Here is a 17109-nt window from a genome sequence, read left to right as displayed (position 1 = left end):
GTGCCTACGAAGCTCATCACTAAGCTAAGGATCCTGGGAGTAAACACCTCCCTCTGCAACTGGATCCTGGATCTGCCCCCAGGTGGTAAGGGTAGGCAACAACACGTCTGCCACGCTGTTCCTCAACACTGGGGCCCCTCAGGGGTGTGTACTTAGTCCCCTCCTGTACTCACTGTTCACCTACGACTGCATGGCCAAACACCACTCCAACACTATCATTACGTTTGCTGACGACACAACATTGGTAGGCCTGATCACCGACAATGATGAGACAGCCTATAAGGAGGAGGTTAGAGACCTGGCAGTGTGGTGCCAGGACAACAACCTCTCCCTTAATGTGAGCAAGACAAAGGAGCTGATCGGGGACTACAGGAAAAGGGTGGTCGAACAAGCCCCCATTCAACCCTACCTCCATGTACAAATTACATCGACTAACTTGTACCCCCGCATATTGACTCAGTACTGGTACCCCCTGTATGTAGCCTCGTTATTGTTATTTTATTGTGTTACTTTTTATAATTTTTTACTTTAGTTTATTTGGTAAACATTTTCTTAACTTTCTCGAACTGCACTGTTTGTTAAGGGCTTGTACAGTAAGCATTTCACTGTAAGGTCTACACTTGTTGTATTTGGCGCATGTGACAAAGTTTGATTTGATTTGATCTCCTTAATGCTGAGTGCCAAGCAGAGGCGTGTCAGGTCCCATTTGTAGAGTCTTTGTTATGACTCGACCAAGGCTTGAACCCCCAGCCTGCCAAAAACCACAAGGATACGTAGTCTGGGGGCTATCAACAACATAGCTCAGGCAGTAGGAAGCTCTCTCATCCATTTATATGCAGATGATACAGTCTTATTCTCAGCTGGCCCCTCCCCGGATTTTGTGTTAAATGCTCCATAACAAAGCTTTCTTAGTGTCCAGCAAGTTCTCTACCCTTAACCTTGTTCTGAACACTTCCAAAGGTCCCCAAACCTAACACATCCCTGGGTCGCTCATCTTTTCAGTTCGCTGCAGCTAGCGACTGGAACGAGCTGCAACAAACACTCAAACTGGACAGTTTTATCTCAATCTCTTCATTCAAAGACTCAATCATGGACACTCTTACTGAGAGTTGTGGCTGCTTTGCGTGATGTATTGTTGTCTCTACCTTCTTGCCCTTTGTGCTGTTGTCTGTGCCCAATAATGTTTGTACCCTGTTTTGTGTTGCTACCATGTTGTTGTCATGTTGTGTTGCTACCATGCTGTGTTGCTGCCTTGTTATGTTGTTGTCTTAGGTCTGTCTCTGTGTAGTGTTGTGTTGTCTCTCTTGTCGTGATGTGTGTTTTGTCCTATATTTATATTTAATATAGTTTATACATTATTTTTTTTTATCCGAGCCCCCGTCCCCGCAGAAGGTCTTTTGCCTTTTGGTAGGCCGTCATTGTAAAAAAAAAAAAATGTTCTTAACTGACTTGCCTAGTTAAATAAAGGTTAAATAAATACATTTTTAAAAAGTGGTGTTAAAGAAAGGCCTACAATGAGGAGGCAAATGGCTTCAGGTTCATTTGACACATTTTTGGGGAAGTCATGTCTTTGATCTATTGAATGTATTCATAGTGGTGTATTTTGTTTTGGGAATACAGATCTGCATCCTCGGGCTCGATTCAATCCGTAGCGCAAAATATGTGTTTGAAATGATATACGGTTGAAATTGACTGAGCCGACTTATGCAGCGGAAACATTGCCTTTAAATGTCAATCCCGCTATAATATCAGCGCTATGGCTTGAATCGAGTCTTTAACCTATTGAACACGTTTATACTTGTCTGAAAGGAAAATTAATTCAGTACTACCCAGTGTTTGATCAGTCTATTGTTTTTAGTCAATGGGGCCTCGCTTTTGTGTTATTGTTTTGGATTGCTAACAAAATAACCTGACTGAGTGTTCATGTTGCTTGTAAACACAGTCTTGCAGTACAGTCTTGAACTGTATAATTAATTATTGGTTGTTAGAACCATTTTCTAGTCATTGATTAGATGTTTTTTTACATTTGATTATTTTACTTCCTTTTACTGCAGATTTTTAAGTCAATGTTCCTGCGTTCGCGGAGATCCCATTCGCCATAAACACTATGTCGGCTCTATCGGAAATTGCCTTTAAAAGCTTCAATGCCTGTAACCCGAGATCGGATTGAATCCCGGCTCTACACTTACTCATCAATAAAAGATACAGAAACTGTCATCTCTTTCTGCACGGCACAGTGCGCAATAGACCTCATGAGGGTGCCAAAGATCTGAGTTTAAAAGAAATGGGCATGTGGTTGCAACCGGGACCATTTCTTATTTTGAATCCCTCACAAAATATGGCTGTCATTCATCTCCAGGTATATTATCATAATCAAATTCTTGACAAAACATTTCACAGGACATTAGACTTGGCAAAAATGATTACATTTTTTCTTAAACATGTTTTAGAAACTTCACATGAACATGCTTGGAACATCAGAATCTGACAGTGCAAGGTATGGTTCTAAGCTAAATTAACCATGTAAATTAGCCATTTGGATTTTTATAAAAGAAAGCAATTTTAATGTGTTCAGACCAATTAAAAAAACACTGGACATGGTCCACTTGAAACAATGTGATTTATTCATTCCCTTAATCTTCACCTTGGGGCTGATTTCGATTTAGGAAATTACGCCTTTCTTACACACGCCTTTCCTATGCACTTCTCAGTAGTTGTTGGCTATTCAGGCTTACATAACAGGCTTTGCAGGTGTGGTTCCCTTGCACATGCTGAATAAATGTAATTCAACTGCTGAAAACCCTCCTACTATTTCCACCAGTCTTATGTACATTGCTTGTGTTTCTTGGCCCAAGCAAGTCTCTTCTTATTGGTGTCCATTAGCAGTGGTTTCTTTTCAAAAATTTGACCATGAAGGCCTGATTCACGCAGTCTCCTCTGAACAGTTGATGTTGAGATGCGTCTGTTACTTGAACTCTGTGAAGCATTTATTTGGGCTGCAATCTGAGGTGCAGTTAACTCTAGTGAACTTATCCTCTGCAGCATTGGTAACTCTGTGTCTTCCTTTCCTGTGGCGGTCCTCATTAGAGTCAGGTAGCCTAGTGGTTAAAGCGTTAGGCCAGTAACCAAAAGGTTGCTGGATTGAATCCCTGAGCTGACAAGGTAAAAATCTGTCATTCTGCCCCTGAACAAGTCAGTTCCACTGTTCCTCAGTAGGCCGTCATTGTAAATAAGAATTTGTTCTTAACTGACTTGCCTAGTTAAATTTCATCATAGTGCTTGATGGTTTTCGCAACTGCACTTGAAAAAAGTTGTTGACATTTTTTAAGTAATGATGGACTGTTGTTTTTCTTTGCATATTTGAGCTGTTCTTGCCATAATATGGACTTGGTATTTTACCAAATAGGGTTATCTTCTGTATACCATCCATACCTTGTCACAACACAACTGAATGGCTCAAACGCATTAAAAAGGAAAGAAATTCCACAAATTCTCTTTTACTGTTAATTGAAATGCATTCTAGGTGACTACCTCATGAAACTGGTTCAGAGAACGCCAAAAGTGTGCAAAGCTGTCATCAAGGCAAAGGGTGGCTACTTTGAAGAATCTCAAAGATAAAATATTTGTTTTATTTACTTAACACTTTTTGCTTACTACATGATTCCATATGTGTTATTTCATAGTTTGTCTTGCCTATTATTCTACAGTAAAAATAAAGAAAAAACCCTGGAATGAGTAGGTGTCCCCGAACCTTTGACTGGTACTGTATCTGTTTGGGCTTCTTGCAGTCAATTTCCAGTCTACAAATGATTTGTAATTATGTTCCGGCCCCCAACCAACCGCTCAAGAAGAAATCGGCCCCTGGCTGAATCTAGTTGATGATGCCTGTTGTAGCCTATACCAACTGAAGGGAACTAACAGTGAATTGGCAGTTTAATATGTATTATTAGGCCTACTGACAGAAATAGGAAACAGAGAAAGTCGGGGTAGCCTATAATTAAGAAATTCGAGAGTGCCCATCCGTGCAACTTCAAAGGCCATACAGTTGAAATTCTGCATAGCGGCACAGCATTTTATAAACTTTACTGTGGGAAAGGTGATATGTTGATATGTTTGCGTTTGCAGCCATATGACTGGTTTCACATTTGTCTCCAAAAATGATAGGGTGAAATATATCCAAAACAATGCATTTACAATTCCCTTATCCAAATGGATTACTAATGCACCTAGCTTTTATCATGTTGTAAATTACAGCGCATGGAGAACGGTGTTATTTCTATCGGAAAAAAAGAAATATGATTTTTGCACTTGGAATCGATAGGTTCACTAGACCATATTCATGGTTTCCTTGTGCGAAAGGTAGTGGAATAATTAGGGAATTAAGTCAAGGTCAGAATACGTCATACGATCGCCACCTGAACAAATAGCGGGATAAGGGCACGCGATTGTCATGCTTAAATTCAAGGTGTCACACCCTGATCTGTTTCACCTGTCTTTGTGATGGTCTCCACCACCCTCCAGGTGTCGCCCATCTCCCCCATTATCCCCTGTGTATTTATACCTGTGTTCTCTGTTTGTTGCCAGTTCGTCTTGTTTGTCAAGTCAACCAGCGTTTTTGCGTTTCCTCAGTCTCTCTTTTCTCGTCCTCCTGGTTTTTGACCCTGAGCCTGCCTGCCTGCCGTCCTGTACCTTTGCCCCTGTTGCTGTAATAAACATTGCTACTTCGACACTTTCTGCATCTGGGTCTTACCTTGATACCTGATACAAGGTCAGAATACACAGAGAGAAAAGGGCATAAAAAGGAATTACGTTCCAACTCAGGTCGTAATTGGGCCCCTATTGACTTGGTTTACGTACGACAGGTGCCACACAGTTGTATGACGTATTTGACACACATACAACATGCATTTGAAGATCCTTTTATTAGATATCTTTAATTGTAGCGGACATACAGCTCTGTTTAATAGAATTTAGGAGCATCTGGGGCGAAGTCCACTTGTAAAAATAAATGAAATCACCATGGAGATGCAAGTGACTGCTGGTTTGCTATATTTACAAAAAGAGTAAACCTCATTGGTCAAGTGAGTGAGGGGTATGATACATTAATAAGATGTCAAATGAAATACATTTTAGATGTATGTCAGAGAGCATTCTTCTGAAGGGATTTTTATAGCAATTGAAAACGCAAACATTGCATATAAACTCAATATTGGCATACAGTACTCAAACGTAACCAGTTTACATGAATCTATTCTAGCACCCAACTCAACTTTTTTTCTGTCAAAGTGGCCAGATGAGGGGATATAGATAACGTGGTTTTAGTGTTGTAGGCATTTCATGACGTGTCTTGCAATTGACATTAGCATTGAATTATTTGATATTTCTGTTCAACTTGAGGCAGAGAAGGTGCCAGTTCACACACTCAATCAACTCACTTGTTAACCTCAACGTAAAACAAAGTCTTGGTTCCTTGCACACACACACGCTGCAGGTGCTATTTCTCTATTTAAAGGAAAATTCTACCCCAAAACTAGCTTTTGGTATTCGTTTCATTTGTCCATTGTTGACATATGCAAACATTTTGGGACTGTCAGCAATCAAGTTAATCTATAACTTTAAAAACACAGAAATACAGCCGTATGAACTTGATTGCTGACATGCAAAACATTTTGGGGACTAGATCGACAATAGACTAATGAAACAAATACCAAAAGATAGTTTTTGGTTGGAATTTTCCCTTTACAGTAATAGCAAAGAAATAACTAAACCTATGGGCACTGTTAGCTCACTGTAGGCATCACTTCAGGCATCTTCAGACACCTACTTTATGTCCTACAATCCTGAGCTTCATTTGAATAGCATACTTGTTGGACCAGGCAATCATCAACCATCCAGCCCTTCTTGCAGCATTTTCATTTGCAAGTCCCTCAGCTAGCCTCTTTCGCCCCACACTTGGGGCTATATTTAATCCGCAGTGCGAAAATCCTGCTTTACAGCGTGATTGAAATTTAAATGCAATATTCCCGCTTTAGCAGACACTGCATTCGCGCTGCGTATGTCGGCTCAATGGGAAATGACCTTAACAATTCTATCGGAATCTGTAATGCTTCAGCTTTAGACTGAATAGAGCCCTTATTAAATACAATTTCTTTGTAAAGCAGAGTTAATGCCTCAGCCTATGTCCATACCATTTCAAACATATTTGAGAGCTCTTTCAAAAAACATGACACAGACCTAACATTGCTGATATACTTTCAGATCTACTCATCTTTTCCAACCTAGCTCCTTTGTCATTAAATATACAGTATATAAAGAAGCTTAAAATTCATGAAAAAAAAAAAAAAGACGAATGCAATTTTTTAAAACAGCTGTCAGTAGAAATAGAACCTCTGATAATGGAGTCCGTGCAGGAGGACAGATTTGAAATGAATTTGTAATGACAACAGAACGATGGAGACAAAAACAATACTTTTTTCCCTTTTCCACACCACATTATTAAATAAGGCACACATTAACACATACAAATCAAAGTTTGGCTAGTATTATTCCACAGATGCCTTTATTTACAACAACATCCACAATGTTAATAGCAATATGGTAAACATAATTACTGACTTTATTACACAGTTATTAAGGGCTTGTCCATAAGAGGGCGCTATGTGCCCATGAGTGATTTCTTGGGGCTCCGCTTTAAGACTTGACTTTTTAAATATAATTTTATAATGCTAATATAATACATAGCCTGAATGATTGCACCTCAATGTGGAACCAATTCTCACTAAGTGTTAAGGATGAAACAAATTGTTTTTGGGGTTGCAGTGTACTGCATCCTCTTCTTGAATGACAATGACAGTCATATTGGGGGCTTGTTAAATTCCTCTGGAGTTATCGTAGCATTTATGTCCAAAAAGTAAGAATTCCAAATGCAGGGCAAGGATTCTCCTAACTCATCAGGCCCCGAGGCGGCCTTCTGTCACAGGCTAGCGGAGCCCCCATCCACCAGGGACAAACATAATAGTAACGCTATGATGCATGATGGGTCTATACTGACGCCATGTGTCTCGTTCCTCAGCATCATTCCACTAATACAGAATTAATAATTTTCCAAGCATTATCAAAGTGGTCATTTCTTATGGTATGCTGCAAGAGGTATAATACTTACCCTTATATCAAGGGGTACAGTTGATACTTAACTGCACAACGGTAAGTTATTGCTAAATCCCTCGTCGAGGGATGTATATACCGAATGTGTGTACTGAGTGGCGCCTCCATGGTATCTCTGTCATAAGAGGGTTAAGAAATGGCTAGGAGTTGACCATCTCACCACAGTTAATGTAGCTGCTTCATGGTTCTGCCCTCTGGTATCTTAACATGAAGTGCATATACATGTATACACACACGCATACAGTATACATACATTACAGGCAGGATGAGCACTGTTTGTGTTGTGAGGTGCTCTCTTAAGTTGTGGCCTTGGGTCCAAGCTAAAGCAGGCATTGTTCACAGCTTTGGTGGCCGACTGGCGATCTGTCCTTTACATTGAGTTTTGGGCCCCTGTTACTCTATTCTTTGGCCTCAAACGAGGGTACAGATCCTCCAAGTCAATTCAATACTACCACATGTTCTATATGCTGTTAATCCATCACTGTCCTGTGATCAAGTAGCATTGCAATAATACCAATATGGTATAAGGACATTCATCAGGTGTGGAGGCTATTGTCGGCCGTCTCGTCAAAAGATATGCCAGTCCCGGTTGTTGCCCTCTCGAACCCCACTTAACCCCCCCCCCCCCGTCACATGGGAGTTGCCCTAACTCTGAGAGGAGCGAGGTTACATTGTCTGTCGTTTTGGGGCCTCTCAGTCCGACTCCAAGCTCTCAGTAGTTGTAATTGCCTTGCTCGTTTACGGGCGAAGTGGCGGGCAGGAAGAGGGGCTTGGGGGGTACCTGGGGCTTGAGGGAGGCAGTGCGGCGTACAATGGCGGCGCGGTGGAGGTGGGGCGGTTCGCTGTAGCTGTGCTGCCGTGTCAGGCAGGCACTGGGGATGAGTGGCCGGTGGGCTTCAAAGCCAACCCCTCCCCCGCCGCTACCACCACCACCTCCAGAGTTGATCCGGGTGAGCAGCTGGTGGGGTGGTGGCCCAACCCCGCCCTGTCTGAAGCTGTGCTGGCGCGGGACGGCCCCTCCGTTGCCCATCTTGATCATTAAATGCCTCTGGGAGTGGTGGCGAGTCACTGAGCTCCGCTCGGGGATGGACTGCTGCTGCAGCGGGGAGGCGGCAGCAGCGTCTGGGGGCACGTCCAGGCGGCGGGTCAGACTGTCCCTGGGCAGGGTGGAGGAGCTGTAGTACTGGGCCGACTCAGTCTCGGGGATCTGGGGCTGGGATCTGAAGCTGCTCTGGCTGTGACTGTGGTTATGGCTGGAGCTGGAGCTACCCGGCAGGGGAGCACACGGTGAGGTCAGCACAGTGATGCTGTGGCTGCCTGAGGCGCTGACCTCGTGGATGTGCTTGAGGAGCTCGTCCAGGGCCGCCACATCCACAACCGTCTGCGGGTAGCAGGAGGAGGACTGGGAGGCCGAAGCCCCCTTTGCACGCTCGTCGTTGGGGATCTTCCTCTCCTCGGGCAGGTGCCCGAGGGCTTGGCCATTGGTCAGGCTGTGGGAGAAGGGGAACACCTGCTGGGTGACCCCCGAGCTGGATCTCGACGAACCCAGGCCGAAACCGGTGCCAGGCGGTGCCTTAGACTCCTTTGCGTTGTTGCAGTTCTGGTTCCTCTCCCACTGGTTCCGGAAGGCCTTCATGTTCTTGATCGGCAGCTCCGGGGTGGAGTCAGGGGTGGGTAGGCCCGAGAGGTTCTCCCCCTGGGAGAGGTTAAGGTCAGGGTCTCCCAGGGACATCCCGTGCCTGCCCGGAGTGTGCTCCTTTCCGTTGGGAACGAAGGAGCTGTACATCTTGGGCGTAGACACATCCAGCTTCTCCTCTTTCGGCTGGCCGTCCAGCAGGCCATTTAGCTTGGCCAGGCTGCGCAGCGAGAGGGCGGGGTGGAGGGATGCCTCAGGGTCCTTGCCAAGCCGGTGGGCACGGCGGGCATTGTGACTGCAGTAGCATGACACCAGGAAGCCGGAGAGGATGGCACCGAGGAAAAAGGCAACCAGGACGCAGGCGATCAGGAGGGTGTAGTGGACGCTGGGGCTGGACTTCTCCATGTCAGGGAGCCTTCGGACACCTAAAAGAGAAAAAGAAAGATAGTGAGGTCATGACTTAGCCCATACGAAAATAAAAGCATTACCTTGTCAGATCCTGTCATGACATAAAAAGGATTTCACATTCAACCGTCCCCCCTGTTGTGACTGTAACAGCCTTGACTCACGCTAAATCAGGTTCCATCCGTATTGCAGAAGTATCGCGGAAGATCCGCATTGAAACGTAAAGGTCATTTCCGATTGAGATGACGTAAGCAGCGTTACCGCGAATGCAGTCTCTGCGAACGCGGGAAGATTGCCTTTAAATTTAAATCGAGCTATAACGCGGAACGTCCCGCGATACGGATTGAATCCAGCCTCAAGTCAGTCCTTCTTCCCTCCGTCAAACACGGAGCACTATCCTGCCAAGTACTCTGCTGCCACCGTCTCAGGAGGCCGTGACAGACAAGCCTCCAGACAGTCTACTCGTTCATCATAGCAAACACCCAAATCAGCCCAGACTCTAAACACAGAGCACAAACAGCTTAGAAGACCCTGGGAAAGAAAGAGTTTATTTGAGTTCATACTTCACTGCAGGTGCACCTGGCTTCTCGCACTGGCCAAGATCAACACTTAGATATCCAGAAGCTTATCAGGGCTCAAACTGGCACACTGCAGCCAAGTATCGAGACTCGGTTATGGGGAGGCTAAATGAGAACAGTGCCCTGGCATATCCAGCAGAGCAGCAGCTGGAGTTGGGTTTAGCCCAACAGAGGTAATGGTGTCTGTGTACTCTGGGGAGCTCCATTAAAATGTCATCAGAGGGATTAGGAGGAGTGGATGAACGTGCTGGACTGAGGTAACTAAAGGAAGCGTAGCTTGCTGCTTCCTGAGAAAGGTTCTGGTCAGTCACTTTTCATTCATTAAAAAGGTACCATGTAGGTTCATGGAATTTTGATTCCTTTGAGTAATTGGACAATGTTAAAGTGTGAAGTATGAAATAGTACTTGGCCCGTGTCCTTGCAACATATCAACAGATTTCTATAACTGAAAGTTCGAGGCAGAACCATACATAATAATGATGTACTTTATGCAAAATTATACCGAAATAGAACACACACATCCACCCACCACTAATATCATCTGCCCCCGGTGAGCAGCAACATGTTCCGCTTGTTTTCACCTCATCATTCTCTTTTTTTCTCCAACATTAGTTAAAAATAGGATGGGGCGAGAGACACAGATATGGTAATTTGACTCAAACAAAGCGAATGTCTTTCTCTCGAAAGCCCTGTCGAGTAAAGGCCCTCCCATGTGGTTCTCATATAGACGCAGAAGTAGGTCACAGAGTTGCAGAAAGAGTGATGTTCCCAGAGGATTCCTTGCCTCTAATGGGAACCAAATGCATGGTAAGCCGCGGATTTCAGCACCGGTTTGAGATCCTGTGCTCCGAGCAATTATGATGGCACTGCCTGCCAACTAACTTTAGAGTAGCAATCAAGGGTTAAAACGTAGGGATCTGTGAAGTGAGTTATGACTTTTGTTGTTGTCAAAACAGTGCTGTATGTGTGCGGTACCTACCAACTCCAGTAAACAGATATTACAAGGGAAATGATTGGCTTGGATATGCTCCAGATACCATTTGACAACAAAGATAAGTCAATATACTGTACAATATGTCTTCTGCTTGTCACTAACTCAGAGTACAAATGACTTCTATTAGAAACCAAGCTATCACAAAATCAAAGACATGATGCCATTTTATGACAATGATTCAGGGGAAAGAACAGAGGAAGGAATATTCAGGGACTGAATATGTAAGCAGGCACAGGGACTCCAGCACTGGCATTAGATTCCACTCATAGGCCGATGCATTGGCATTCACGCACTGCGAGACAAGGGATGTTGACATTGCCTATGTTGCGGCTCCCACTGTCCGTTGATAGTCTACCTTAAAGGTCACGAGCAGCTGACAGAAATGAGAAACTCTGTTACCTTAGAGAGTGTGGTAGTGGTGGGTGATGGGTTAGGAGTGTGAAGCACACACACACACACACACACACACACACACAGACTTGTGTTTTGAATTGATCTGAGACACTCTACAGAATAATAATCCGTGCATACTCCTTAAATTCCATTCAGCAACCAAATGTCTTGGCCATTAGCCAAGTTTGATAGATACACAGTCCCAAGTAACCTGCACTTTATTCAGCCTTTTATCACTGACCATAACAGTTATGTAAAGCATAGACTGGTTAATATTTCAACCAATCACAATGGACTGTTTGATGCTTCACTGCAGTGCTACTTGTGTTGGCAGGACAGCAATGTTACTGTATGTGAAGACAGATAATTACACGTTTATGAAGCATTCATCTTGGCGGGATTTTGACACGATATGGCACAAAGTGTAAGTATTATGGCTAGTGCTAATAAAGGGTGTGATCATCCCACTGTATTTGGCTTGAATGAACAGGACATATGCATATCTGCAGGGAGTGTGAGGTGTCCAGATTTCTCTGCTTAGTGCCAATGGATGCTAGACCAGGCCTCAGGACATGGCAGCATGTGCCTTTTGAAGGATTATGGAACTACCAGTGAGCAAAACATGCATCAGAATGTCTACCCTGCCTTGATGTGTTTTTGTGAACAAACACCCTCTGGCAGATACAGGTAACAGCCAAAATAATGGAAACACGTGAGTAAACGAGGGATACAAAGCACAGTATATTGAAAGCAGGTGCTTCTACACAGTTGTGGTTCCTGAGTTAATTAAGCAATTAACATCCCATCAGGCTTAGGGTCATGTATAAAAATACTAGGCAGGCCATTATTTTGGCTACCATGGCTATGCCCCCATAGGATGACAATTTCCCCATCCACAGGGCACGAGTAGTCACTGAATGGTTTGATGAGCATGAGAACGATGTAAACCATATGCCATGGCCGTCTCAGTCACCAGATCTCAATCCAACCGAACACTTAAGGGAGATTCTGGAGCGGCGCCTGAGACCGCGTTTTCCACCAGCATCAACAAAACACCAAATGATGGAATTTGGCATGGAAGAACGACACTTGTAGAATCTATGCCAAGGTGCATTGAAGCTGCTCTGGCTCGTGGTGACTCAACATCCTATTAAGACACTTGGTTGGTGTTTCCTTTATTTTGGCAGTTATCTGTATATCCATATTGTTGTAGCCTATATTGCATACATTGTTGTATACATCCCAGTCAAAAGGTTCATAAAAGGTATTTTAACAGTAGCACAGATAGAGATGATTCAGGCAGAGGAATAAACATTTAGCACTCGGTAGAAGTGGAGTGCACAGTGAATGCTCTCTTAACTGAACTCCAGATAGTATTGTTTCGAGTGTTATTAAAACGGTGTATATGCACGTTGCCTTAACATATTTAAGGCATTTTGTCATTAGTGGTTGAGGGGAAAGGCATGATCACTAGAGCCCGCCAGGAAACATAATCGGAACAGTCAAACAGTTTGCATAGTACAATACGTTTCCTAGTTATACAACTAGAAAATAGTGCATTTTCACGTATCCAATTCAAATGGGGAGCATCTGGTATTTTCAGCAGGTCTTTAGGTTCAACAGAGCTCTACTTCAGGTTGCCAGTAATGTATTTCTGCCTGGGTTTATAGTCACACATTTATCTTCTGAACTTGGTTTTATGAGCACCCTTGAGCCAGGACAATTGGAACATTAGGTTTAAGTAATACAGAAAAATGCTGTATGCTGGAGAAGCTTGTGATTTGTTCAAATAATCCACATTTTAATAAGAGTATCGGGGAACCCTCTTTAATAAATCTTCTATGAAGACAGATCTGTAAAGCTTTTTAGTGAGAATGCGGAAAATAGACAATGCAATAACTAAAGCTTTAGTGAAAGGTCATTCTTTGCCATTCTTGTTTGTACAATATATATATATATATTCCTGAAAAGGAAAATATTTTCAGGTAAAATCTCCACCATCCCATCATTAAAGTGAATTCACCCCCAGTCCGGCAAATCTCTGCTTCCGACCATGACACATTGCTGTTGGTTCTGTACAACGCCTCGCCTATCTCTAGGATAGATGCCACTGGAATCATTGACTTTCCCATATGCACACTTTGCTTGACGGGCAGGAAATTCATTATCTTGTTTTGCCCGTTTCATGCGGAGCACCCTCATGGCTGTAATGGGGGCTGCCAAGCCTAACACGACAGCGCTTCCCTTCAGGATTGATGTTACCTTCATGAATGTGCCCGGGAAATCACTGCGTCAACAAGTAAAGCCACTAGGCACCCCCAAGAGAAGCTGAATACATGAACATCTGAGCATGATAAGCAGCTATAATGACTCACTCACTCTCAGGGGTTAATGGAGGTCTGTGTTGTTCTTAGTGGTGAGAAAAAGTATAGTCAGTCTGGTCTCAAAAGACCAATCTTCTCTTTGGCTGACTCAATCTGAACGTCAACACCAACCGGCGATTCAATCATTTCCCCAGCCTTTTCAATACGGCGTAACACCTTCTGCAGTATGATTCTCTCTGCCGTGGATTTCCACTAGGTGAAGACGTGTGTGTCGTGTGCGAGTGTTATTGATAGGGCCCCGGCCCCGCGTGGTGTATACTGTTACAAGGTGATAATAAGCCATAGGAAATACACGTTAAGCTGTTGTAAAAGTAATTAGGATACGTGGACGTCCACATAACGCATGCACATGAGACAATCTGTTGTGATTTCTGCTACACCTCGGCCCCATAATTGCATACCACCACCCGAGCGGACGATCCACCGCCGAGTTCCTAAAGTGTTTTTAACGAGTTGAAGCACTTACAAATTGAGTGTCTCTGTGTTATCTTCCAAGCATTAAAAAGGGAAGGTCTATGGCATCGGTTACTGCCAAATAAGTCAAATTGCAGGTAATTCTGTTCCTTTTCACAGCGTTCGACTGCAAGACCTTTTCGAAGGCCTTATACGGGGCTCTTGTTCCTTTTAAAGACCTTGTCGAGCTTTCGGGACAAACCAAAGCCAATTTATGGACCGGACTGTTCGAGCCAGCTGGCAAAGCCAACAGAGATTTGTCCAATGTTCTACAGCCGCAGGACCAATCTCTTAGAACACTGCGGTCCACTTTGTTGAGTAATCATAGATGGGCACAAGGCCACTGTCATTTATTATATGAGCTGCAGTTCGATAACTAACTCTGCATTCACTATGTCCTATTGATGCACTGTATGTCTCTACATGATATATAAAGTAATATAAATAAAGTAATATATAAAGAAATAAAGCTAATATGAAACAACAAGTCAAATATCTGGGCAGGATTCATCCTTATAACTTATGTAGGATAAATCTACATAAGAATCAAAGTCATAATCTATTAAATACTAATGTCATGGAAAGTTGTCATATGATATTTCCATCTCCCGGCTTTAACTAGGATCTGTAAAGCATTGCCTTCATTAAATGGATTTGTTCCAATGTTTGTTTCAAAAGGCATTCGGAAATGACAGTCACTATGTCCATTACCTGGCAAAATTTTGGCATGCTCCCTACGCCTGTTCAGTGACTGGAGTCCCGACGTTTCTGCGTATTCATCAAGACCGTTTCAAGGTCTTTGGCATTGCCAGTGTTTCTAAGGGGTTTCAGTGACCTCCGCTATGTTCCCTGTGCTCGTGGAGGGCCACCTTGAACCCTGTGTGCTGCTGCATGATGGGATTGATTGCTAATGAGGCTGCGGAGGCGATACTGCCATATTTTTTTCCCCACACAGATTGCACCTGGGGGCTAGTTGAAAAGTTCACTCACTGGAATATGTTGTTCCGTCAACAAGCCATCTGTGTTGACTTGATTGTACAGTTCATTGCAGCCACAAGATCCAAGGGGGAAATGTGCCCTAATATAAATGTGTTTTAAATGTTACTTTTTAACTAAGCCACTATTCCCAATTTGAAACTAAATTGGCATTACCAAAATGGCAGTATCCAGTAGGAATTGGGCTCTTCCACCAATTGAGAAATCACTCCCCTGACATGGACCTTCACGCTTGGCTGGCCTGCGCCAGGAGGTTAATGCCCAACGTGCCTGTTGGCAGCTGAGGGTAGAGTCTCCATTAGCCTCTAATAGTGTCATTTACTCCATGGGTTCATCACAGTGAACGGCTAAGGCTGGGCTTATATTACATAATGAGGGTCTTCCCTGGTGTGAGGCTCGCTCTGTAATTAACAATTACGACGCTCAAGTATTATTAGGCCTACCTGAGGGGTTTATTGACTTGGGCATGCCCATTCATGAATTGTGAGATTAAAAGAACATCACATATCGGTTACCCAAGGAGATCCATTTAATCTTGATCTCTTGGTTTAGGAAATGTAACTGATCTTACTGTAACGGATTTCCTCCTCTTCATCGGAGGAGGAGTAAGGATCGGACGAAAGCACAGCGTGGTAAGTGTTCATGATGATTTTAATTAAAGAAAGCACTGAACACTGAATCAAAACAATAAACGAATGATGTGAATTTCCAAAACCCAAAACAGTACCGTGTGGCCCAAACACTCACACGGAAACAAACACCCACAAACCAAAAGTGAAACCCAGGCTACCTAAGTATGATTCTCAATCAGAGACAACTAATGACACCTGCCTCTGATTGAGAACCATACTAGGCCGAACACAAAAACCAACATAGAAAAACAAACATAGACTGCCCACCCCAACTCACGCCCTGACCATACTAAAACAAAAATAAAACAACAGAACTATGGTCAGAACGTGACGTGTACCCCACTTCACCACAGTTTTTGTCCGCCTCCTCAACCGCCCCTGTGGTCTCTTACGAGCAGCGACCCTCGCCTCCGACCTCCGACTGGGGACCTTAGCCATGGGTCCCGAATGGACGGGAGATTCCGGCGGCGCCGGACAGGCGGGAGACTCCGGCAGCGCCGGAGAGGCGGGAGACTCCGGCAGCTCCGGAGTGAAGGACGGCTCTGGCAGCTCCTGGCTGGCTGACGGTTCTGGAAGGTCCTGGCTGGCTGGCGACTCCTGGCTGGCTGGCAGCTCCTGGCTGGCTGGCAGCTCCTGGCTGGCTGGCGGCTCAGGACAGACGGGAGACTCTGGCGGCTCAGGACAGACGGGAGACTCTGGCGGCTCAGGACAGACGGGAGACTCTGGCGGCTCAGGACAGACGGGAGACTCTGGCGGCTCAGGACAGACGGGAGACTCTGGCGGCTCAGGACAGACGGGAGACTCTGGCGGCTCAGGACAGACGGGAGACTCTGGCGGCTCAGGACAGACGGGAGACTCTGGAGGCTCAGGACAGACGGGAGACTCTGGAGGCTCAGGAGGGACGGGAGACTCTGGAGGCTCAGGAGGGACGGGAGACTCTGGAGGCTCAGGACAGACGGGAGACTCCTGTAGGGAGAAGACGGAGAGACAGCCTGGTGCGGGGGGCTGCCACCGGAGGGCTGGTGCGTGGAGGTGGCACCGGATAGACCGGACCTTGCAGGCGCACTGGAGCTCTTGAGCACCGAGCCTGCCCAACCTTACCTGGTTGAATGCTCCCCGTAGCAGGCCACAGGGCTGTGCTGGCGAACCGGGGACACCATGCGTAAGGCTGGTGCCATGTACGCCGGCCCGAGGAGACGCACTGGAGACCAGATGCGTAGAGCCGGCTTCATGGCACCTGGCTCGATGCCCACTCTAGCCCGGTCGATACGAGGAGCTAGAATGTACTGCACCGGGCTATGCACATGCACCGGGGACACTGTGCGCTCCACCGCATAACACGGTGCCTGCCCGGTCCCTCTCGCTCTCCGGTAAGCACAGGGAGTTGGCTCAGGTCTCCTACCTGACTTAGCCACACTCCCCGTGTGCCACCCCCCCAATACATTTTTGGGGCTGCCTCTAGAGCTTCCAGCCG

The 17109-nt window shown here is 45.0% G+C and overlaps 1 protein-coding gene across 4 annotated transcripts in view; it reads right to left on the bottom strand.

The window, feature by feature from the left end:
* Positions 1-4914: 4914 nt before the first annotated feature.
* Positions 4915-17109, bottom strand: part of LOC110488308 (semaphorin-6D) — a 132922-nt gene continuing 120727 nt past the window's right edge. For all 4 annotated transcript variants that reach the window (XM_036971698.1, XM_036971695.1, XM_036971696.1 and 1 more), the window contains one exon: positions 4915-9225. In XM_036971698.1, the coding sequence (XP_036827593.1) occupies positions 7877-9225 (1349 nt within the window). In that variant the 3' untranslated portion in view covers positions 4915-7876. The remainder of the gene's footprint in view (positions 9226-17109) is intronic.

Source organism: Oncorhynchus mykiss, chromosome 32 (genome assembly GCF_013265735.2).
Source record: "Oncorhynchus mykiss isolate Arlee chromosome 32, USDA_OmykA_1.1, whole genome shotgun sequence".
Lineage (NCBI taxonomy): Eukaryota > Metazoa > Chordata > Actinopteri > Salmoniformes > Salmonidae > Oncorhynchus > Oncorhynchus mykiss.
This window is presented reverse-complemented; position numbering and strand designations above follow the sequence as displayed.